The 25817-nt window shown below is 41.4% G+C and overlaps 1 protein-coding gene across 1 annotated transcript in view; it reads left to right on the top strand.

The window, feature by feature from the left end:
• The window catches only part of LOC115477898, a 289839-nt gene that overhangs the window by 213220 nt on the left and 50802 nt on the right, over nucleotides 1–25817 (top strand). The window contains exon 5 of the mRNA XM_030215065.1: nucleotides 15157–15375. Within this exon, the coding sequence (XP_030070925.1) occupies nucleotides 15157–15375 (219 nt within the window). The remainder of the gene's footprint in view (nucleotides 1–15156; nucleotides 15376–25817) is intronic.

Here is a 25817-nt window from a genome sequence, read left to right as displayed (position 1 = left end):
TTGGCTTAACAAGCCAATCAGCATTGTTAACAGGGTTTAACAAGCAATAATGAACACAAAGCGGCAATAATTATAATTTAAGTGCATACCTTGCTAAGCATATTCAAAAAGGGCTGGGGTACTGGGCGTTTTGTGGGCATTCCAAAATATATATGTGTATTTATAGAATATGGCCCAATGTGCCTGAATCTACGCACTGGGATTTATGCCACATTTTTGTAGGTGTAAATAGAGGCACATAGTTTTAGGCACTAGGATACCAGTTAAGCGTATTCTAAATATAGGCACAAAAAATCAAAATGTGCAGTAAATACTAGTGTATAAATGTGGTACATCAATACTTGTACTCAAAAACACTAGTTGCTAACAAGCTTGTCTAGAAACTAGAGGCTGTTTAATAATTTAAAAAGGAGAAAGATTCCTCAGAGACCACTTGGATTAAAAATCCTAGGCTGTAACCAGGGGCGTAGCCAGACCTCGCAGTGGGAGGGGGGCGGAGGTGGGGGGGCAAATTTTGGTGTGCTGCCTCAACGCTCCCCCCCACCGCTCTGCCACTCTCCCCTCCCCCCCCCCCCGCCACTGCCCTGCCGCTTCCCACCCATTGCCGCAGCAAATACCTTGGCTGGCGGGGGTCCTTTTAGTGAAATTGAGCATGCTAAGCTTCACTAAAAGGAGTGTGCCAGACGTGAGGGGAAGACAGAGCAGGGCAGGCAACGCAGCGGCGCCAGAGACCGGCACTGGACAATGCTTCAGCTGGCGGGGGTTGGGGACTCCTGCCAACAAAACCAGGGGCCCACAGGAAAGTTTGGGGGGCCCAGGCCCCGTGGCCCCACGTGGCTATGCCACTGGTTGTAACTGGCATTGATTTAAGCCGTTAACTCATTTCTATCGTAAGGATCAACAATTCCTTATTTGTCAATGACTGCACATAAAATAATACATAAATTAAGGTGTTTTTGATCCCTATGATAGAAATGAGTTAACGGCTTAAATCAATGCCAGTTACAACCTAGGATTTTTAATCCAGTTGGTTTCTGAGGGATCTTTCTCCTTTTTAAATAATTAAACAAGCTCTAGTTTCTAGACAAGCTTCTTAGCAACTAGTGTTTTTGAGTACTAAATATAGGCACTCCTTCTAGAATACGCTTAGGCGGAAATGTTTTCCACACAGGTTTTCTAGGTGCCACATATAGAATCTGGCCCTAAGGGATGAAGTTATCAATACGGAGTACCGTTAAGACAGGTTATTTTATTGTTAACTCCGGTTATTAGTAACTAGATCTCATTTCATAAAATGAGAACTCTGCTAAAATAGCACAAGTTAATGGTAAAATAACCCTTAAATTGCAAAACGATAATGTTATTTGCCCTTAATACATGTCAAAATATTGCAGTGGGTGATAAATAATGATATGCAGAACATATAAAACAACTTTTTTTATATAGAAAAAATATTTTTATTTGTTCTATAGAAAAGTATAGCATACAATTATAACAAATACTGAACAATCATATCATCAATAATTCGAAATATAAAACACCTTGATCGAGCATACCCACAGCTAGCTCTAACAAATTAATCATGCTTAAAGGAGCCTTACATATCAAAGCTTCTGTTTTAAATCTCTTTCTTCATAGGGAAAGTATAACATATATCTATAACAAATAATAACATAACTTATATCAGTTCTGAAAGGGAACATTCTTCCCCTTTTTAAAATTACTCCACAGAAAATATCCACTCCACATAAACACATTCACTGGCTTATTTCACATTCTTATGTGCTACCTTATAAAATACATGCATAACTCTGGATATGGTTGTGAAAGTATGTTGAAACAAGTCTATCTGCTTTCTCTGTTGTGGGGGGGTTCGTGTATGGAATGCCCTTCCGGAACCTCTTCGTTTATTAAGCAAGAAATTGTTAAAAACTAAGGGACCCTTTTACTAAGGTGTGTAGGTGCCTATGAGTGTCCAACATGCGTCAAATTGGAACTACTGCCTAACTACCACGTTCCCCAACCTGTAATTACAACTTTTAAGCACGTCCGATACACGCAGCAGAAAATCCTTTCTGTTTTCTACTGCATGGCTCTAAGCGGGTGGTAATATGCAGTATACTCACACTGACGATTACCACCCGGTTAACGCGTGAGACCTTACCACTAAGTCAATGGGTGGTGGTAAGGTCTCAGGCCTAAAATGGATGCGCGCCAATTTTTATTTTGCCTCATGTCCATTTTTGGTCAAAAAAAGGCCTTTTTGGCAGGCGAGCTGGAAAATGTACCTCTGTGTGGCCATAACACACACCTACACCAGCGCAGGCCATTTTTTGGCGCACCTTAGTACAAGGGCCCCAAAGTTCTTTGCAGAAGCTGTTGCGTAATAGCAGTGGATGATATGGATATGAAGCAGAGCAATATTTTTGGCTTATAAATGTATGTGTGCTGTGTGATATGCTACTATCTAGTTCTTGTTTTTATTATGTATGTTTTAAATTGTAAATAGCCTAGGTTATAGATGATATATAGATGTTTAAAATAAATAGATAAATAACTACATACTCCACCTCAACCCTAGGAGTACCTCCAGCTGTATCGGGAAAAATTATTCATATGGTGCATCATTTTATATAGATTAGATTGGCAATGATGTACACATAGAAATAAGGATGCCTAAATGTGTGTCACTGTTTTATAAACTGCATGGCAAAAAGCCACACAATTTATCAAATAGATGTATCACCATCCACTGAAGCAAGATGTTGAACTTATGATTTTCCTTAGATTTTTATTTTAGAGTCTTTTATGTATTATTTATATGTAATGTATTTATGTGATTTTGCTAAGCTGCATGACATTTTTTAGGGCTGTTTCAGTTGTGTTAATGGCAGGTCATGCGCTAATATTCCCATTAGCACGTGGTACCTGCAAAGAATTAACATAAAAGTATTTAGCGCCTCCTAACTCAGCATTATCAGGTTAGCGTGCACTAATCATATAGCCAGAAAACACAGGACTTCTCACTCTCCGCCTATAACATGCCCCCTCCCAAATTATTTATTAAAAAATCAATAACAAGCGAGTTAGTGTGCAAAGAAGCAAAATACCATAAAATGCTTTAATACATGCTGTGGTAGCCTATTAATGTGAGCTAAACACATATATAGGGCTTAATCCTGGATTCTATATATGGCACTCAAAATTGTGCCCTCAAATTTGGGCGTACACCCAATTTGCGTGCACAATTTAATTGAGTAATGAGCCAATTAGCGCTGATAATTAGGGTGCTATCAGTTATTAGCATTAATTGGCAACAAATTGGATTTACACAGGCATCTTGCAATGCGTTATTCTATATAGATGCATGTGTAAATCTTTTTAAAAAGAACTGAAAAGAATGTGTGGCCATGGGAGGAGCATGGGCAGGTCGCAAACTATTATAGAATTTGGGGCATCTGCACCTAATTTACCCTGAGAATTTGTAACAGGTTTCAGTTGGTGTAAATCCTCATGTCCAAAGTTGGGCATGGATCCCAGTGCTATGCGCTATTCTATACATGGCACCCAACTCAGAGCGCTGTTTATATAATAGGGCTCAGTGTTTATTTTTTTTGGTGCCCAAGAGGGTCTTTTACTAAGGTGCGCTCACATTTTTAGCGTGCACTAAAATTGGGCGTGCGCTAAATGTTAGAGATGCCCATAGGACTGCATTAGCATCTCTACCATTAAGCGTGCCAATTTTTAGCATGCACTAAAACGTGAGCGTGCCTTAGCAAAAGACCCCCCAAATTTGGGTGTCATTTACAGAATCTAGTCCTTAATGCCCTCTAGTAAAACAACCCCTATATTTATATTAAGTTACAACTTTATGCCCTAAAAATGGCAGATACAAATCAAGGTTAGGTATACACAAAAAGTAGCACATATGAGTTTATCTTGTTGGGCAGACTGGATGGACGTGCAGGTCTTTTTCTGCTGTCATCTACTATGTTACTATCCAGCTTATAATCGAAAGTGATCGCCGGCCATTTCCCGACACAAATCGAGAGATGGCCGGCGATCTCGGAAAAGCGGCGAAATCGGTATAATCGAAAGCTGCGTTTCCTGACAGCATCGCCACTTTCCCGTCGCCTCGCCGGTGAAAGTTCAAAGGGGCGTGTCGCCGGCTAAGCGAAGGCGGGACATGGGCAGGCGTGGGCGTGGCTACCAGATGGCTGGCTTTCGCCGATAAGGAAAAAAAAACCCGGTGATAAGCAGTATTTCGCCGGGTTTACTTGGTCCTTTTATTTTCACGACCAAGCCTCAAAAAGGTGCCCCAACTGACCAGATGACCACCAGAGGGAATGGGGGATGACCTCCCCATACTCCCCCAGTGGTCACCAACCCCCTCCCACACTAAAAAAATAAAATTAAAAACCTTTTTTGCCAGCCTGTATGCCAGCCTCAAATGCTATACCCACCTCCATGACGGCAGAATGTGTTCTATCCTCTGACAGCCTTTCCCTGGTTATGATGTGGCTCTTAGGTGAGTGTGACACCTTTTCTGTTAGGTGCACTGCAGAGTCACATCAGCAATGCATTGTGGTGGGTGTAGGGTACTGGGCTGTACTCTCATGGTGCTTCCACCCCCCCCCCCCCTGCTAACTGGGTCAGAGTGTGCCCTGTTTTACTTCCGTTAGTCCATAAGGTAGTGGCTATGTTTGCAAGCCAGTTTTAGATCCCTTTCATGTGTTAGCCACGTTAGAGAACTTAGTTCTTACCTTGAATGTGGCTGAAAGAGGGCATTGTACACCATTCTGCCAGCTCTGACCTACTGCTAATCTCAGTACCAGGAAGACTCTTTGCCAGTGGGGCACAACCTCTGATCTGCAGTTAACTGTGAGTAAACGTGCTTATTCAAATAAAGGACTTTTTCAAAGAGATTAGTGTTCAGGTGTCAACTGGTGTGGCAAGCTTATACAGCAGCAACAAGTCCTGTCCCTGGAGCACTTTTAGTGGGTACCGCAGTGCACTTAAGGCAGGCGGACCCAGACCCATCCCCCCTACCTGTAACACTTGTGCTGGTAATGGGAGCCCTCCAAAACCCACTGAACCCACATGTCTAGGGTGCCCAGTTGGTGTCCTGGCATGTCAGGGGGACCAGTGCGCTACAAATGCTGGCTCCTCCCATGACCAAATGGCTTGGATTTTGCCGGGTTGGAGATCGCCGGTATTTTTTTCCATTATCGCTGAAAAACAAACCCGGCCATCTCTAACCCGGTGAAATCCACGCCATTTGGCCAGGCTAAACCGTATTATCGAAAAAAAAATGGCTGGCCATCTTTTTCGATAATACGGTTCCGGCCAACTATAGCACCGCTGCCACAATAGATCGCCGGCGACCTATTTGGCTGGCGACATTCGATTATGCCCCTCCACGTTATTATGTAACAACATTGTTGTTTATCAAATCTCAAATTGGTGTGGCAATGTTAACAAAGCCCACTCACTTTGAATGGACTTAATCGGCATTGCTGCGCGGGCATCGCTAGTGCGGTTTGGTAAAAGAGGCAGTTAGTATTGTGTGTCATTACTAACCCCTGAAGCATCTTGTAGGCAAAAGATGGCCATGCAAGGCTTTTAAAGACTGAGTTTTCATAAAGATTTCTTTAACAATATTTGTACATCTTTTGCTTTTTTTAAAAACTGATTGAGCACCAGTGATTTTAAAGCTCACACAGTTCCCTGATGATCAGAGGATAACTATCCAAGGGCTTTGCCACTAAGACCCTACTTGCTTCTATGCTTGATACTTGGTTGATTGACCTTGAATACATGATGCGATAGCTATAGCCTTCTTAGGTGTCTTGGCAATTTTAGATTCAATGCTACATTCCATCTTAATTACCAGACTTTAAGCCTTGGGGATAGGACAGACCATGTTAAAATGATTTCAATCATATTTGTCAGCATGATCCCAATAAGTTAGATCTGGAAATGAGGTTTCCAGATGGTGTGCACTCCCGAAAAGTGTTTGCTGAGGCTCTGCATTATCTGCATTAGTATTCAGTCTCTGTCATCTATTATGTGAGATCTTTTTTTTTTTTCATGTTTAACCTGATAACATAATGTTGTTTTTTTGCCAAATAAAACCTGAACTTATGATGCAACCTTAACTCAGATGGGGAATTTGAATATCACATGCTGCTGAACAGTTGAAAGTTAATTGTATGTGTCTTAATTTGACAAAAAACAAAAATGAGTTAATGGTAATAACTCATTATTCTGGCTTGGGTTGTTCCAGACTTTGTTGATGAGACCTCTCAGCCAAGACTAAATGTTTCAGCACTGTGATAGACTCTGCTCTGTAGCTGAAGTCTCATAAATTTGTTCTGGATGAGGTCCAAGATGACTTCTGGGAGGACAATGGTTCCTGCTGAGCTCACAATCTGAAACACAGTTCTGCAGGGCTCCAAAATGAACTTGGCCTACCTGGATGTAGTGTCTGCAAACATCTGAGATTCTCACACGTAGGTGGGTAGAGGCATAGGTGATACGGCTCTGATTCTTCCCTCTGGGCTGCCTCATCCTAGCTGTGTTCTGAGCTTTTAAACTCAATGGCAGGGGCAGCCCTATCATTAGGCGAAGTGAGACACTCATTTCAGGTGACAGAATTTTTGGAGCAGCATGAAATGCCCTCAACCACTCCAGCAGTGACTCCCTCGCTAGCAGAAACTTCCTGACGGTCATGCCTTCTCTGATGCATACTTTCACATTACAGGGGGCATGACCAGCAAGGCCTTGGAGGTGTGCATGCATCTCAGAGATCCCGTGTTAACGGTGACTTATTGCTGCTTCAGGGCTGGGAAGAGGAGACAGCAGATGTGGGTGGCGGGTGGCATGTGGTGGGCATTCGACAGGTGGTGGGGACAGCAAAAGCTGACCCCTCACCTCAGGCAGCAGATTGCCTTGAGCTGCCCCTGTTCCTTGGGCCTTGTTCTCCCAGCTCCACCTTCTTGTGTCAATTCTCTCCTGTGTGGTATTGTAAGGTATAAGGTGGTTCTGCTACTGTGAAGGAGTGTCATTAAGGGGAAGCGGTAATGTCTTTTAGACTCCCTCATACTCTGTTATAGAATTGCTCTCTTACTGCATTACCAAAACCAGGGACTGCTGACTGTGCCTTTCTTGTGGATATCACACAGGGTTAGAACATATAATAGAGTGTCGTATATACTCCAACATATTGAAATGAGTTGTCACAGGCACATTACATCTTTTAAAGTGATGCTGAAGAGTTATCTGTTGGGCTTAACCAGCAGTCTGCAATGATTCTCCTTTCTTTTAGTGGTTTTATGGCTCCACTGTATTTGTATCTGTTTATTGGATGTGTGCCAATTTGATTTTAAATTGTGTATGTAGATTTAGGTAAAGATGGTCTATAAATATTAAGAATATAAACATAAACATTGTGCCTAGAGAATGATACACTTAAATTTAGGAAAAAGATGAAGGTTTTTTGGTTTAGGTCAGTATTTCACAATTTTGTACTAATGCTTTCAGATTTAGGAGAAAATGGGGCTCATTTTCAAAGCACTTAGACTTACAAAGTTCCATCGGTTACTATGGAACAAAGTGTTTTGAAAATACGCCTCCACATCCTCTATTGATTAGATAAACTGTATATTTATCATATGGTAAGTGAGTTTATTAGCTACCTTACCACCACCCATTGACTTAGCGGTAAGGTCTTACATGTTAACCGGGCGGTAATGGTCTATCCATGTAGAATGCCTTTTACTACCTGATTAGCGCCGCATGCCAGAAAATAACAATTATTTTCCAGCATGCGTGAGTGAATACACGTAAAAAATGAAATTACCACACGGGTCACACAGTAGTCGGGTGGTAATTCCAAATTGATGCGCATTGGACATGTGTAGGCACCTACGCAGCTTAGTAAAAGTACCCCTAAGTGAAAGAGATGATTAAGCATCTCACATTCTATTATGGGCCCAGCTGTACCAAAATCTCATCCTATAATAAGCAAACAGTTTGGCTAGGCATTTATAGCCATTCAGGTACATGCCTATGCCACTATGGGTAGCTGTGTTTTCATACATGCAGTCAAAGAGAGGGCCAAGCCTGAAAAGACACCATGCTTGTCTGGAGATGTGGCTGCCTAAGTTGAGACACCTATGTTGAGGCTATTTTATAAAGACACATGGAGGGGCATAATCGAAAGAGATGCCCAAGTTTTGCGGAGGATGTCCTCACAAAACGTCACGGTGGAGGGGAGGGGAAACCCGTATTATCAAAATAAGATGGACGTCCATCTTTTGTTTCGATAATGCAGTCATGGACATCCAAATCTTGAAATTTAGGTCATCCTTACAGATGGTCGTCCCTAGACTTGGTCGTTTCTGATTTTCGGCGATAATGGAAACCAAGGATGCCCATCTCAGAAATGACCAAGTGCAAGCCCGTTGGTCGTGGGAGGAGCCAGCATTCGTAGTGCACTGGTCCCCCTGACATGCCAGGACACCAACTGGGCACCCTAGAGGGCACTGCGGTGGACTTCAGAAATTGCTCCCAGGTACATAGCTCCCTTACCTTGTGTGCTGAGCCCTCCAAACCCCTCCCAAAACCCCCTACCACCAACTGTACACCACTACCATAGCCCTTACGGGTGAAGGGGGGCACCTAGATGTAGGTACAGTGGGTTTTTGGTGGGTTTTGGAGGGCTCACATCTACCGCCACAAGTGTAACAGGTGGTAGGGGGGGATGGGCCTGGGTCCGCCTGCCTGAAGTGCACTGCACCCACTACAACTGCTCCAGGGACCTGCATACTGCTGTCAGGGAGCTGGGTATGACATTTGAGGCTGGCATAGAGGCTGGAAAAATATTTTTAAAGGTTTTTGTTAGGGTGGGAGGGGGTTAGTGACCACTGGGGGAGTAAGGGGAGGTCATCCCCGATTCCCTCCGGTGGTAATGTGGTCAGTTTGGGCACCTTTTTGAGGCTTGGTTGCAAGAAAAAAATGGATCAAGTAAAGTCGGCCAAGTGCTCAACAGGGACGCCCTTCTTTTTTCCATTATCGTCCGAGGACGCCCATGTGTTAAACACGCCCAAGTCCCACCTTCACTATGCTTCTGATGCCCCCATGAACTTTGGTCATCCCCGCGATGGAAAGCAGTTGAGGACGTCCAAAATCGGCTTTTGATTATGCCGATTTGGGCGACCCTGTGACAAGGACGCCCATCTTCCGATTTGTGTCGAAAGATGGGCATCCTTCTCTTTCAAAAATGAGCCTGATAGACACCTATATCCTTTTAAAAACTACTATCACAAATCTAACACAATGGCAGCTAAAATGTACCTGTGTCCATTGATATCAGGTGTAAATGTATACAGGTACAATCTGTGTGACCAGGAGCATTTTATAAAGAATGCATGTACTTTCCCCAGGAATCTATATATCGTGCCTAGATTTATGTGTGTTTACACACGTAGATTGCTAAGTGCATTCTATAATGTACTGCACCTAAATTCTAATATGCATGTTTATGGGCATTTTATGGGCATTCCAAAATATACGTGCATAGTTATAAAATAAGGGCCAGTGTGCTTAAATCTACATGCAGGGATTTACACTATCTTTTCATTGGCATAAATGGATGCACATAGATTCAGTTGCATTAACTATGCCTAGGCATATTCTAAATACTGCATGTAAATTTATGCATGGTTTTTAGGCATAATTGCTTACCGCGTATGCACCATATACAGAATCCAGCCCTGTGTGACTGAACCTATATTCCATTCAAATTTTGCCCTAGAACATACCTAAATGCATGCCACATACAAATATGAACTATTTTGTCAATGCACATAATGTAGCAATGTTACAAGAGATTTTTTCACAAGCATAGATGGAAGATGGCCAGAGTACATGGAGGAGGAACTAGGCCATTGAGAGGAAGTGTGTTCAAGAGTTGCTTAAGGTCCAATAGAGGCTATGTTGTTAGTGTTGCAGCAGATAGAGGAAGAGTGGTAAGAGCTGTAGGAGGAAATAAATCTGCCACTTGAAGTCTGTTAAATGATGAGCACATCCAGTGGAGCAACTATGCATCAGTTGTGTTGATACTAGAGCAGGGAGATGGGGGCTTTTGCCATGGCAGAGAGGACTTAGTGGGGGTAAGGCAAGAACACTTTGTTATCTGGCAAGCTGAAAAACTGTTTAAGCAAAATGGGCTGATGCAGAAGTTTGTGACAGGCATTGGGTCTAGCCTTCATACTAACTACGGAACGACTTGCTGCAGGCGAGCACTTTCTTCCTTTCTGCTTCCTTATTTACTGTATCTAATCTTTCTTCCTGGCCTCCTTTTCTGTCATCTTATTTTCCTTCTTAATCCCCTGCTCAGTTGATCCAATCCTAATTTCAGGCTCCTATTCATTCTTCTCCTCCTTTTCCCCTCAACTACTCAGTGGCCTTTTCCTGCTCTTTCTCCTCTTTCCTCTCCCCCTACTGTCACCTCTGAATTTCACCAGTGAAGGGTAAGACCTAGTCCTCTAGGTTTTCCAGATTTTGCAGAACATAAAAGGCATGCTTCAGAAGTGACAGAGGAGGACATGGCTGGTGTGCTGGTGTGACCTCAAATGTAATCCCTCCCTTTTTCTGTAATACATGAATTGAATAGCTGCCGGTCAACAGCTGTGTGAGGTCATGGTTGCCCACATAAGTAATAATGTATCAGTAGCTTGACCTCGTTAATTAAAATGCACATACCAGTTAGATATGTCTAAGTGTAGGCAGGGTTTTATCAAGGGGAAGTGGGGACAAGTATGTTGTGGGGTTAGGGGGCTTGACTGGGGGCAAGGACTAATAATTTGGGATTATGGGCCGACTGGAGGGTGAGTTGGAGTTCAGGGGTTGACTGGGATGGATTTGTGAATTGGAAGTCATAAGGCTTGACTGTGGTGTTGGGCCTTGTGTTGGGGGTTGGGGTGTTTGACTGGGGAAGAGCCAGGTCTTGTCTTAGGGGTTGGGGTGTGGGGAATTCTAACTTGTAGAGGGGAGTCAGGAGGCATCAAGTCTTAGCTGCCATGCTACTGGACTGGTAATAGCACAGCTGCACTTTGGGGGTCCTTTTATTAAGTCGCAGCAAAAAGTGGCCTGTGGTAGTATGGACGTGTGTTTTTGGCGTGTGCTGAGCCAGTTTTTACCATGTCCATTTTTTTCAATGGGCCTGTAAAAGGGCCTGTGGTAAAATTGAAACCAGCATGCACCTATTTACTACCTGAGCCCTTAATGCCACCCATCGATCTATCAGTGGTGACAGGTCGGCGTACGCCAATTGCCAATTAACGCCAGAAATGCTGTGCGTGGTAAGAAATTTAAAAAAAAATTACCCCAACAGTATGGGCGCACACCAAATCCAAAATTACCACAAAGGGGCATGCTAGTCTGGTGGTAGTCTCATTTTGGCATGCGCTACATGCATGTAGAGCCTTCTGCACCTTTGTAAAAGGGTCCCTTAATGCCTCCTCTGTAGGTTGCGGTACGTTCAGCTGCATTATCGGCAGTAGTGACTGCTAGCGTGCAGGATGAACCGGTGCATTAACCGTTACAGTCACACCTCTACCCAACCATGTCACACCTAGAATGTACCCACTCCTGCATTGGATCTTTACGTGCTAGCTATCTTTTTACTGCAGCAGGTTGTAACCAATGCAGTTTAGTAAAAGACCCCCTTAGTTTTATTAATTTAAAAAGAAATCACTTCATTTAAATGTTTGAAAGCTGAAATGTGCTGTACACTCCCATCGACCATCTGTTTTGTTTGCAGTCTTTTATATTCATTGCTATTGAGTATTTTTTTTAAATAACTGTAATGACTTTAAAATAAATTTCGCCTAGAGCAGGAAGAATCTGTGAATACTAATACAGAATGCAGAGGATAAAACCATTACAGAAGTGACTTTTACTTTACAGCTTTAGTCACCTTTTCACCAGCAGATGAGATTTCCTGACTTTTTGTAAGTAACAAAAAGGTTACCCTTGTGCTTTCTGCCCCAGAGCAATTTTACATAAATCTTTTGGAAACTGGATCTGCTGGTAGTATGCATTCACCTTCCTTCCAGGTTTTCATTAGGAAAATCAACTGAAATAGTTTAGGTGCCTTCTTGCCCTCAGCAAAGACATTTTCCCACAAATTCTATAAAAAAAATGCAAAACAAAAAATGTGTGTACAAATTTGTGCATTCATTCAATTTGCATGTGCAATTAATTGAATAATCAGCCAATTGGTGCCAATAATTGAGATCTTAACAAGCAATTATTGATACCATTTATTTATTTTCAAAATTTCTATTCCATGCTATCTTTAAAATTCTAAGCGGATTCTACTAATTGAAAGTAATTAAAATTTAGGCTTATAAATTTAGGCATAGGATGAATTAATTTTACATGTGGGTCCAAAAAGGAGGCATGGCCATGAGAGGATCATGGGCAGATCTGGAGTGTTCCTTTAGTTTATGTGCATTGTTATAGAATAAAGGGGATTCATGCCTAAATTTGGGGCAGGGATTTACACCAAGATTTTGTTGGTGTAAATGGTCACACTTAAATGTAGTTGCGGTTCCTGGCACTAACCAATCATCTATAAATGATACCTAACTTGAAGTGCCGTATATAGAACAGCACTTCACGCTATTTCTTTGGTACTGATTTTGTAGGTGCCATTTATAAAATTCAGTCCTTTAGATCTTGCTTAGAACTCTGCACACAATGGTCTTGCATATTGCAAAGGGATATATTCATTACTGTGGCAATTCTATAAATGGGCTCCTAGAAGTATGCACCACTTGCACGTGCCATTAGTGTATATGCACTAGGTGCTGGATGGACCCTTGGTCTGCCCCAGTAGGATAACTCTTATGTTTAAACTTCAAATGTTAGGAAGCTCACAGTAAGGAGAAGTTGAAGAAGGAGATACTGCACAACTTCCATGTCCTTGAAATGGCAGTTAAATCACACTGAATATCAACCCCAATGTAAATTATGGAGCTTTACCAAACAACTGGAAGTTGTGCAGTATCTCCTTCTTCAACTTCTCCTTACTGTGAGCTTCCTAACATTTGAAGTTTAAGATTGGTGTGAACTGGTGTAAGTTTTAGGATAGGAACATATAAACATAAGAGTTATCCTACTGGGGCAGACCAAGGGTCCATCCAGCACCTAGTGCATATACACTAATGGCACGTGCAAGTGGTGCATACTTCTAGGAGCCCATTTATAGAATTGCCACAGTAATGAATATATCCCTTTGCAATATGCAAGACCATTGTGTGCAGAGTTCTAAGCAAGATCTAAAGGACTGAATTTTATAAATGGCACCTACAAAATCAGTACCAAAGAAATAGCATGAAGTGCTGTTCTATACACGGCACTTCAAGTTAGGTATCATTTATAGATGATTGGTTAGTGCCAGGAACCGCAACTACATTTAAGTGTGACCATTTACACCAACAAAATCTTGGTGTAAATCCCTGCCCCAAAATTAGACATGAATCCCCTTTATTCTAAAACAATGCACATAAATTAAAGGAACACTCCAGATCTGCCCATGATCCTCTCATGGCCATGCCTCCTTTTTGGCAATGACCCTGGCTGTTTAAACCATTTGTCTGAGGCTAACCAGGCATATTCAGCTGCACTTAACTGGATAGTGCTGCTGATATGCCCAGTTACCCACGGATTCTATATAACGCTTCTAGAGATCAGTGTTGAAATCGGCACAGATTCTATAACAATGTGCGCAATTTAACAAGCTGAGGGCCCCTTTTACCAAGCGGTGGTAAGCCCAACATGAGCTTACCGCTAGCTAAACAGGGCGTATCGCCGGGCTACCACGGCAGTATTTCCCACCCCTAGCGCTCCGTCATATTCAGCGCTACAAAAATATATTAATTTTTGTAGCGACGGAGTGTACCCGGTAGTAATCGGGCAGTGCCACATGCTGCCCAGTTTCTACTGGGTTAGCACAGGGGTAGCTCAGAAGCCCCTACAGCCACCACAATGGGTGGCAGTAAGGACTCCCCCCTGAAATGGCCATGCGGCAAGTGCTTTACTTGCCACATGGCCATTTCCTACAGGAAAGAGAGACTTCCTTTTTACCCATTGCAGTAAAAGGGGGCTTTGGCACTCATGAAAAATATGCGCCAATGCTAGTTCAGGCCTCCTTTGCTGCAGCTTGGTAAAAGGACCCTTAATAAGCTAATGAGCACTGATAACAGCACTTAACAAACTATAACAATCACTAATTGGCACTGTTTAGAATTTAGGCGCACAACTCGCTAAGCATATTCTGTAATGAAGTGCACCAAACATCTAATATGCACAGGCAAAAAAAGGCGTAATTATGGGCAGGGAAATGGGCATTTCATGGGCATTCAAAAATTTAGGTGCCTAGTTATATAATATGGCCCAGTGTGCCTAAATCTATGCGCCAAGATTTATGCCATGGTTTCCTTGGCGTAAATGGATGAGCATAGATTTGGGCACTGAAATATCAACTGAGCATAGTCTATAATTGGCGCCTAACTTTAGGTGCTGTTCATAGAGTATGATTAGTTGAGTGATTTCAGTGCTGATTTTTGCAGGTACCATATATAGAATCTCCTCCTTAGTGCCTAAGATGAAATTGGCTATTTTGTGGGTGGCCTGGGGGCAGAGTCATCACTTATCAGATTATATGTTGATATTCAGTGTTTAACCACATAAATAGGACTGCATAAAACTTAATGCAGTTCACCTTATGAGGTTAAGTTCTGAATATTTCCCTTAAACTGCATATGTTATAACTGGCCGTGTATTCTTGGATATTCAATGCCTGTGCCTGGACATATCCCGGCATTGAATATTCGGGGATAAAGCCGGCGGTGGCCAAAACACACTGACCATCGCCAGCTGAGTATGTACGACATTAATTTTAGTGTGATCCTGTCAGTATTGTGGATCAATTTTAAATATGTACATTATGGCCATATTGCATAGAATTCTCTTTTTAGCAATTGCAGAACAGTGTTAACATGGATGCTAACGTTTATTGTGTGGGGTCGTAATATTGTATGCTATCAGTAATTATACTTTTTTCTTTTCTTTTATTACTTTTAGCTGTAACTCAGTGGCTGATGTGAAGGCATTTAGAAGCGTTTTCAAGCATACCCATTTTGTGATTTGGGCAGCTTTTTCAGAAGTCGGATTGACACACTGGTGTGCTTGGAACTTCTGGACAACCATGTTGCATATAACTTTGATTTGGTTTGTGCGCCTTTACTTGCATTACTGTACTCAATGGCTGTTCCTTCGTGCAATTTCAGTCCCTGTATCAAAGTAAGTAAAGTGAGTCCCCCTTACCAGATACCCAATTATGCATGCAACTTTGATAGTGAGGAATTAAAATAGTAGATTTTTCTGTTTTCTTTCATTTTCTTATCTCTCTTCTCTTTCATGTTCATAACCTATTTTTAATAGCTATGGGCCCCTTTTACTAAGTGGTGGTAAGCCCAACGCGAGCTGACTGCTCACTAAACAGGAAATACCACCGGGCTACCACAGCAGCTCGGCGGTACTCCTTACCCCTAGCGCACTGTCATATCTGGGATTACAAAAATATAATTAGTATATTAATTTTTGTAGTTCCAGAGTGTACCTGGTGGTATTCGAGCAGTGCTGTGCACTGCGTGGTTACTTCTAGGTTAGTGTGGGAGCTCTTACCGCTACTTCAATAGGTGGTGGTAAGGGTTTCCCCTGAAATGGCCACATGGCAAGTGCTTTACTTGTCAAGAAGCCATTTCCTGCAGGAAAGAGAGACTTCCCTTTTACCCAGTGCGGTAAAAGGGGGCCTCAGCGCACGTGAAAAAAAATGTACCGATGCCAGCACAGGCCCCCTTTTGCCGCAGCTTGGTAAAAGAGTCCCTAAATATTTATGTCTTCCATCTTTCTGTTATGTCATGTCATGATAGAATGTGACCTTTGCATGGTTTTACTCAGGTCTTTCCCACATGCAAAGGCCATTTTTACCACAGCTGGAAAAAGGATGATTTTCCATTTTCTGAATTAATGGCCGTGCTCTAATATTGTTATTAGTGTGCGGCCATTAACAAAAATTAGCACATGAACCCTTACCGCCACCTGTTTTGCGCTAATCCTGCGCTAATCACTTAGCACATGACAATGCCGACATGATATCTGAGTAAAACAGAAATGCCCACTCTCCAACTCCAGACATGCCCTCTTGGCCAAAAAATCAAAAAAGGAATTTTAGTGTGTAAGTAGCATGCACTCATTTGAAACCTATCATGGGATGTCTCAGCGTGCCCCACGGTAAGCTCTTTTAAGCTGTGGTAAGTACACGTTAGTACTTACCGTAGCTTAGCAAAAGGACCCCTAAGAGGAGATTGCTGTGGAAAATCTACATACAGGCTCACAAGAACAAAAAACAGGCCAGCAAGACACACACAAATTTTAAACATTTTTATATATGCATAACAGAAAGATGGAAGACATAAATATTTAGGGCATAACAGAAACTTATTTTTAGATGTCTTTCTCTGAAGTCTGTCAGAAGGACATCTAAATCTCAATGGGGCAAGACTAAAACTTAGATGTTTTGAGCTAATAGATGCAGTGGGAATTGAATCCACTTGCACAGGTTCAAAGTCTGCTGCGCTAACCACTAGGCTACTCCTCTACTCCACACAAGAGTTGCCCCAAATGACCAGATGACCACAAGAGGGAATCAGGGATCACCTTCCATTACTCTCCCAGTGGTCACTATCCCCCTCCTACCCCAAAAGAATGTTATTAAAAATATTACTTGACAGCCTCTGTGCCAGCCTCAGATGTTATAATCAGGTCAATTAGAATAGCATGCAGGTCCCTGGAGTAGTCTAGTAGTAGTGAAGTGCACTGCAGACAGGTGGACTCACTCTTCTACCTCCTCCTACTTGTTACACTTGTGGAGGAAACTGTGAGCCCTCCAAAACCACCAGAAACCTACTGTACCCACATATTGGTGCTCCCTTCACCTGTAAGGGCTATGGTAGTGGTGTACAGTTGGGGGTAGTGGTTTTGAGGGGCTCAGCAGACAAGGTAAAGGAGCAATGGTGAGATGTGTACATGGGAACATTTTATAAATCCCACTGCAGTGCCCCCAAGGATGCCCTATTGCTTTCCTGGGATGTCACTTTTCCACTATTGTACCTGATGCCAAGCTTTCTATTTTTTTAACATCTGAGCCTTGTGACTATTGTTTGACATTAGATTTGGGCTTTGAATTCAGATCTATAGATGAAAAGGAGGTCTCAATTACATATATCTAAATACCAGAGTGCTATTTTTCCATACTTCATAGCAAGAGTGTACATTCCCTAATTACCTGTCCCAATGCAACTGAAGCTTTTACCTCTTCAGTGCATGTAAATGGTTTCATCCCTGTGTGGATTCTCTGATGCCATGTGAGGCTTTCTTTCCAACCAAAGCTTTTACCATACTCAGGACATGTAAATGGTTTCACTCCTGTGTGTATTCTCTGGTACATTGTGAGGTTTACCTTCTGACCAAAGCTTTTACGAGACTCTATACTTGCAAATGGTTTATCTCCAGTGTGGACTTTCTGATGCACTTTGAGATTTACATTACAACCAAAGCTTTTACCACACTTAGAACATGTGAATGGTTTCACTTTATTGTGGATTTTTCTTATGTATTTTATATGTTTTGCATTTGGATGTATTTGTTTGAAAATGGACCAAACAAATGGACCAAAAAGTAAAACATCCAAATCACAAAACATTTTTCCAAACAGCATTTTCAAAAGGAATAGACTTTTTTTTTTTTTTTTTTTGCAGAAAATGACCTTTCCTGTTCTGATTTTGGACATTTTACAAAAATTCAGATTTAGATGTCATATCCAAAAAAAGCCCCTTGTGCATTTAATTTGCCCAAAGTCACAAGGAGCAGCAATGGGAATTAAACCCATGTTGCCAGGAGCAAAGTCTGCTGTACTAACCATTAAGCCACTTCTTCTCTGTTTTGGATGTTTTGCATTTGGATGATTTTTGTTCGAAAATGGACCAAAAAAAAAAGGACGTCCAAATCACGTGGAGGGGCATAATCAAAAAGGGACGTCCTCATTTCAGTTTGGACATCCTTGCAAAACATCCCCATCCAGGGGCGGGGAAACCCGTTTTTTCAAAACAAGATGGACGTCCATCTTTTGTTTCGATAATACGGTCAGGGACTACCAAATCCTGAAATGTGGTCGTCCTTAGAGATGGCTGTACCTAGACTTGGATGTTTCTGATTTTCGGCAATAATGGAAACCAAGGACGTCCATCTCAAAAATGTCCAAATGCAAGCCATTTGGTCATGGGAGGAGTCAGTATTAGTAGTGCACTGGTCCCCCTGACATGCCAGGACACCAATCGGGCACCCTAGAGGGCACTGCAGTGGCCTTCAAAAATTGCTCCCAGGTACATAGCTCCCTTACCTTGTGTGCTGAGCCCCCAACCCCTCCCCAAAACAAAACCACTACCCACAACTGTACACCACTACAATTGCCCTTACGGGTGAAGGGGGGCACCTATATGTGGGTATAGTGGGTTTGTGGTAGGTTTTGGAGGACTCGCTGTTTCCTCCACAAACGTAACAGGTAGGGGGGATGGGCCTGAGTCCGCCTACCTGAAGTGCACTGAACCCACTAAAACTGCTCCAGGTACCTGCATACTGCTGTGATGGATCTGAGTATAACATCTGAGGCTGGCAATCAATATTTTAAAGATGTTTTTTGAGGGTGGGAGGGGGTTAGTGACCACTGGGGGAGTAAGGGGAGTTCATCCCCGATACTCTCTGGTGGTCATCTGGTCATTTTGGTCACCTTTTTGTGCCTTGGTCGTAAGAAAAACAGGACCAGGTAAAATCATCCAAGTGTTTCTTTCAATTATGGGTTGAGGACGTCCTAGTGTTAGGTACGCCCAAGTCCCACCTTCGCTACGCCTCCGATATGCCCCCTTGAACTTTGGCTGTCCCTGCGACCGAGTGCAGTTGGGGACATCCAAAATCGGCTTTCGATTATACCGATTTGGATGACCCTGTGAGAAGGGCGCCCATCTTCCGATTTATGTCACAAGATGAGCGTCCTTCTCTTTCAAAAATGTGCCCAATTACGTCCAAATCACAAGACATCCATAACATTTTCGAACACAAAAGATAGACATCTATCTTTTTCGAAAATGACCTTCTTTTTTGCTCAGTATTTGGACGTTTTTGTAAAACGTCCAAATTCTGATTTAGACGTTCTATCAAAAATGCCCTTCCACGGTGCTTACTTTAGTGCCTAGCACTTATGCATATAAATACCAATTATTGGCACTTCTGATGTGCATAAGTGTTAGTATTCTATAAACTGCACATGCACTTGGCCTGAGATTCTATATATTGCACCTTAATTTCTGTGTGTAAATCAAAGCGTATTTTATAACAGTGCGTGTAACTTAATTGGTTAACTAGCTAATCAGCATTGTTAATTGGATGTTAAGCAATTATCAGCACTAATTGGCATTAAGATTTACATGCACAGTTCGATAAGGGTTAGGTTTAGTAAGTGGCGCTATGGTCATGTTAGCGTTTTTAACACGCATAAATGGTTTACGTGCATTAAACGCTAATGCGCCCATAGAAATGTATATCTATTCTTAATACAAGGGTTACATTCAATTATAATTAGTCACACTGTAGCATCTACATATTCCTACAACTAATTAGGTATCCTTGAACTTATCATGATGCATATATTTTCAGTATTTATTAATTACCACATCCTTATGCAAACACATCAAACCTCACATGTTTCTTCAATTGTCTGAACTTGATAGAGTAGAAAATGTCTCAGGATAAAATTAGTCCAAAATAGTCCTCTGTAGGTGCCGCACAACGGTCACTCCACTTGTTTCTCCTTAAATGTATCCCAGGTACATAATCTACTGTTTAATCAGTACAAGTTCAAAAGATTCCGTTTCAATCTCAATCTCAAACACCAACAGATGTAAAATCTTCACAGCTCATAGTTTTCCACAGAGATTTTTCAGGGTCTGAATTCTTCCTTTCATACACCTTCCACCTCAATCGGGTCTCAACACAGGCCGTGTTTCATTTTTAGTTCTTCAGGAGACCTTTTACAAATAATATCAACAATTACATCTACTTCAAAACATCACACATACAGTCTATATTCAAATGAAGTTTTGAACAATACTTTTAACAGCCCCATTAGAGCGTCTGGCACACCAAGGAATACCTCTGTATCCGGTATAGCAAACTCACATAAATCAGATGATTCCACCAAATACCTCAGGATACTTACCTTTAGCTAGAAAATGATTTCTCCATAATGGGGGTCTTTTACTAAGCTGCAGTAGAAATCAGATGGGGGTAAACACAGAGACACCCTTAGAGATATAATTGGCGTCTTGGCTTGTACCGCCAGCTGATTTCTACCACGGCTTAGTAAAAGACCCCCTGAGAGAATGAACCAGACCTCTCACATCCAGTGACAATCCAAGTGCCTTAATGAAGATTTCCAAAAGGATGCAAGTCCATCTTATGGCATCCAATAGGCGATCAGTTAAATATGTTCCTGCCATGTCTCTGCCCATGTTGTTCCTAGCTGTAACCTCATAGCAGAAAGTCTGGCTTGAGAGGAATATAGCTCAGGAAAATCTTATAAATCCAAGAGATGATTTTATAACAAAAAATATCTGAATTACTGGACAAGACTACCTGGGAAAAGGAGCCCTTCTAGCTCCACTCATGCCAGCAAAATGTGGACATTTTAAATCAACATTCCAGGGTATAATAGCAACAGTAAAATACTTTACATCCATTCTCCTGAATCACAGCCCTGACTGAATTATTTTTCTTCAGTCTTTCAAACAATGCTAGCCACTACTTTTTTAGAGTAATGGCAGCCTAGATCAGCTTCCCAAGAGAGCATCAATCTTCACAGGGCTGGTGCACAGGGAAATGGCTACATTTCATGTAATTTAGAAATAAGTCCCTTATTTTAAAAAGATGAATTAAGTAAAGCCTCAGACTGAGTATGACTTTTGGTACAGCCATGCCAATAATATTCCTTAAAAAGCTAGCCTTTAATTTGCAGATGACCAAACACCAATTCATATTAATTCTGTAGAAGGTTTTTATAATCCTCAGGAGATATAAGGCTCTTTAAAGAAAAGGGAATTCTGTACCTATCCACTTATTCATACTAAAAATTGGCACTGAACAATTATTCCTGATATTAATTGGTATCGATAGGTAGGGAAATAAAGTCAAACCCAATTTTGGAGCCACCTTCTTTCACATTTCCAAGCCAGACCTAAAAAATGCATGCATAATACTGCAAACCTTGACCAGTTTCTGAAAATTAGGGGCATCCCAGAGACTGGAGTATGGATTCTGACACATCAGCCACCTCCATCTGAATCCAATGCAGGATTGACAATAATAGAATTTACAATAAGAAACTCCCAGTTGCCCTATAGGCATATTTAAAAACTGTCCCAGTCACCTTGCAGGCATATTTAAAAACTGTATCTGGCACAGGATTCAAAACTTCTTGTTTGAAATAAAAACATATGTGAGCTTTTGAAAATTACTGAAAAAGAGAGGAATAACCTTTATGAGTAGAATATTTAACACAACAAATTATACTTAGGAGAACATTTTATTTTAATAGTCACAATTCTAGCAAACCATGACAATTGCTTAACATACCTCCACTTCAATCAGAGACTGATGGAGAAAGCCCTGTGGTAGAGCAGCTCAGGGATGCACCACACGGAGTCAGTCACTACCATTTTCTAAGATGGCGACACTGGAGACAGGAGCAAGTGGATATTACTCCTGCCTCTTTTAAGATATGGCCTAGGCCAAGGGTTTGGATGATGAGTGTATAGCTAGACACCAGGGAAGGTCAGGTCAGGGGTCAAGTGTTGGGGATAGGGGAGTGCCCTAAATGCCAGGGAATTATTTTTACAGTTGAGATAGAGACCAGGGACCAATGAAAAGTGCTATTGAGGAGCATGGGGACTTGGGTTGCAGGAGTGAGGGGATGCATCAAAAACCATTATTTCATTCTGTGCATTGTAACAGAATGCTTAATGGACTCATTACTATCTATTTTAATGAGTGAGTAGCCATGTCTTTTGCGTTAGCTAACACCCATGCTAGTTAATCCCTCTCTGCATTGCCCAGTTAGAAATGTGGACCTACAACCTATGGTAACCACATGGTGGCTTTCTGCATCAGCCTCTCAGTGCTGATACTTCTGAAAAGACAAGAGTGGTTCAAATCATACAATTTTGTTATATCAGCTAAGGGATTAACTTCCACATATCTCAAAGAAGTCATGTGCCACTTAAAAGGGAATAGTCTTTGAAGCTCATGTTACAAGCCTAAAGTCACCTGAGGACATAGTATCTCAGTGAAGTAGGAAAACCTGAGAAATTCACCAATTTGCCTTAATTTGAGACTTGAACAACAATATAAGTTCTGCATCCACTTTATGAAATTTAGATCAAAACCAAAGACTTCTCTGCATCTTAAGAAACTAGAAGTATGCTGGTTCAAATTGATTATATGCCCAATGTTGTCCAAACCCTCTTGCCCAGCAATGAAGTCAGTCTGATCACTGTGGATGAGATACAGTACAAAACATTTGAAATGCATTTCCAAAATTTTGGTCAGGATCTTAACAACATGAAGACTATAAGGCACCCTTTTACAAAGGGGCGCCAAAAAGTGGCCTGCGATAGTGTGGGCATATGTTTTGGATGCACACTGGACCATTTCTCCACCATGTCTGGAAAAAAAGGAACTATTTTAATGAGCTGGAAAATGGATGTGCGGCAAAATAAAAACCAGCATGCGTCCATTGACTTAGCGATAACGTGTCACATGCTACCCGGGCGGTAGGCATGCAGCACATATTAACTTTCATTTACTGCCGGGTAGGTGCCCTGAGCTAGAAAATAGAAAATATTTTCTACCGCGTGTTTTTGGCGTGAACCAAATTTGGAATGTGGTTGCCGGGTGTTAATGCCGATTTGGTGCACGCTGGATGTGCATAGGCCCTTATGCAAGCTTTGTAAAAGGACCACATAGTGAGCAGGTTATTATTATTATTACATTTGTATCCCACATTATCCCACCTTTTTGCAGGCTCAATGTGGCTTACATGTCATCGTGGATATTGGAAATAGAAAAAGAATGTACATTTGGATTTACAGCAAGTTTTGGGTACAAGATGGTGAAATACATAATATTGGGAATAGAAAAGAGTATACATTGTTTTAGCAGAAGTTTTGGTTACATGATGGTGAAATACATGATAGTGTTAGAGTCAAAGGCATTAGGTACAAGAAGGTGTGGGAGCAAAAGACATAAAGAACATTCCTGAATATCTAGAAGAAGGTGGAGTTACACATGTTGTTCTTTATGATATATTTTGTCGAAGAGGTAAGTCTTCAGGAATTTGCGGAAAGTGGTCACTTCGTAGAACGATTTCAGGTTACGTGGCAGTGAGTTCCAGAGCTGTGTACATGTGTAGGAAAAGGTTGATGCATGCATCGATCTGTATTTCAAGCCTTTGCATTTAGGAGGATGAAGATTGAGGAATGTGCAGGAGGATTTTTTTGCATTTCTGGGTGGTAGTTCTATTAGATCCGACATGTATGCTGGGGCGTCACCATGGATGATTTTATGGACCAAGGTACAGAGTTTGAACGTGATGCGTTCTTTGAGTGGGAGCCAGTGTAGTTTTTCACGGAGGGGTGTTGCGCTTTCGTATTTTGGTTTGCCGAATATAAGTCTGGCTGCCGTGTTCTGGGCTGTCTGGAGTTTTTTGAGTATTTGCTCTTTGCAACCAGCGTAGAGTGAGTTACAATAGTCCAGGTGACTAAGTACCAGTGATTGTACCAGGTATTGGAAGACATTCCTTGGGAAAAAATGGTCTGACTCGTTTTAGTTTCCACATTGAATAGAACAATTGTTTAGTTATGTTTTTTGCATGGTTCTCAAGTGTTAAATGTCGGTCAATGGTGACTCCAAGGATTTTTAGGGTGTCTGAGACTGGTAGACTTAGATTGGGTGTGTTGATGGTGGTGAATTCCTTCTTGTTGTATTGCGAGGTGAGTACCAGGCATTGGGTTTTTTTCGGCATTTAGTTTCAGTCGAAATGCATCTGCCCAGGAGTTCATAATATGTAGGCTTTGGTTGATTTCGTCGTAAATTTCTCTTAGATCGTGTTTGAATGGGATAAAGATTGTTACATCAGCAGCATATATGTATGGGTTTAGATCCTGATTCGATGATAACTTAGCCAAGGGTGTCATCATTAGGTTGAATATGGTCGGTGAGAGGGGGGATCCCCATGGAACTCCGCATTCAGGTATCCATGTGGCTGATGTTATCAAGTTTGATGTCACTTGATATGAGCGGGTGGTTAGGAAACTCTTAAACCATCTGAGAATGTTACCTCCGATTCCGAAGTATTCTAGAATGTGTAATAAAATACCATGGTCGACCATATCGAATGCGCTTGACATGTCGAATTGTAGCAGTAGTATGTTGTTGCCATTTGCTATCAGTTGTTTGAGTTTGGACACAAGCGTGACTAGTACGGTTTCCGTGCTGTGATTAGATCAAAATCCTGACTGGGAATCGTGCAGTAACGAGAACTTGTTTAGATACTCTGTGAGTTGTTTGGTCACCATGCCTTCTGTTATTTTGGTGAGTAGGGGAATGGATGCTACTGGTCTATAGTTCGTTAGTACTTTTCTTTGCATCCTTGGGTATGGGGGTGAGTAGAATATTACCTTTCTCCTTTGGGAAGAGTCCATTTTGTAGCATGAAATTCATATGGTTAGTTAGGTCCATTATAAATTGTTGGGGGGCCAACTTCATGAGGTTCTAAAGAAAAAACAGGAAAAAAATCCCTATGAGATAAGACAAAAAAAAATCATATATAAAGAGAATTGGAATGAAAGGTTCATCAAAATAGATTATATGTAAAGAATGGCAATGTTTATCTAGACAAGATTAATAAATGTCCAATATATACAACACAAAATTATCTGAAAAACAGTGGTTTTGGTGTGTTTCCAACAGCAAAATAACAGAGCTCCAGTGGTTTGTTTACTAAGGTGTGCTATGGGTTTGTTAGCGTTTTTAACACACGTAAATGGTTTACACGCATTAAACGCTAATGCGCCCATAGAAATGTAAAGGCACATTAGCGTTTAATGCACCTTAAATTTAAGGGCACATTAGAAATGCTAACACACCTTAGTAAACATACCCCTGTGTGCTTCCAACATATTAAGAAGAACGGGAAGCATAGGACTCCTCACAGTACTGTGTTTCAGTAAGAACGCCTGTGTCATGAGTCACACAATCAAAGAATATCAATAAGCATGCATTAACAGCAAGATATTTATATAAAATATACATATATACACAGGACTGAGGTATATGGAAAGATATGGATATTATAAGAAAAAAAACTTTCCAACTCACTGTCTTGTCTAAAAAGAAAAGAAAAGAGAAAGAACAGGAAAATACAACCCATGTATTGATTTAGCAAATTATTAAATGTTATTAAAAGTAAACAAATAATAAGGTATGTGCTAACTAAAACCTTAAAATCAGAGGATAAATTTCCATACATCGTACATGATGATATAGAACTCTAATCAAATTAGCAAAATAAAAGT

The sequence above is a fragment of the Microcaecilia unicolor genome, chromosome 1, assembly GCF_901765095.1.
Source record: "Microcaecilia unicolor chromosome 1, aMicUni1.1, whole genome shotgun sequence".
NCBI classification, from domain to species: Eukaryota; Metazoa; Chordata; class Amphibia; order Gymnophiona; family Siphonopidae; genus Microcaecilia; species Microcaecilia unicolor.
The sequence above is the reverse complement of the archived record's forward strand: the minus strand, read 5'-3'. Positions and strand labels throughout refer to the sequence as shown.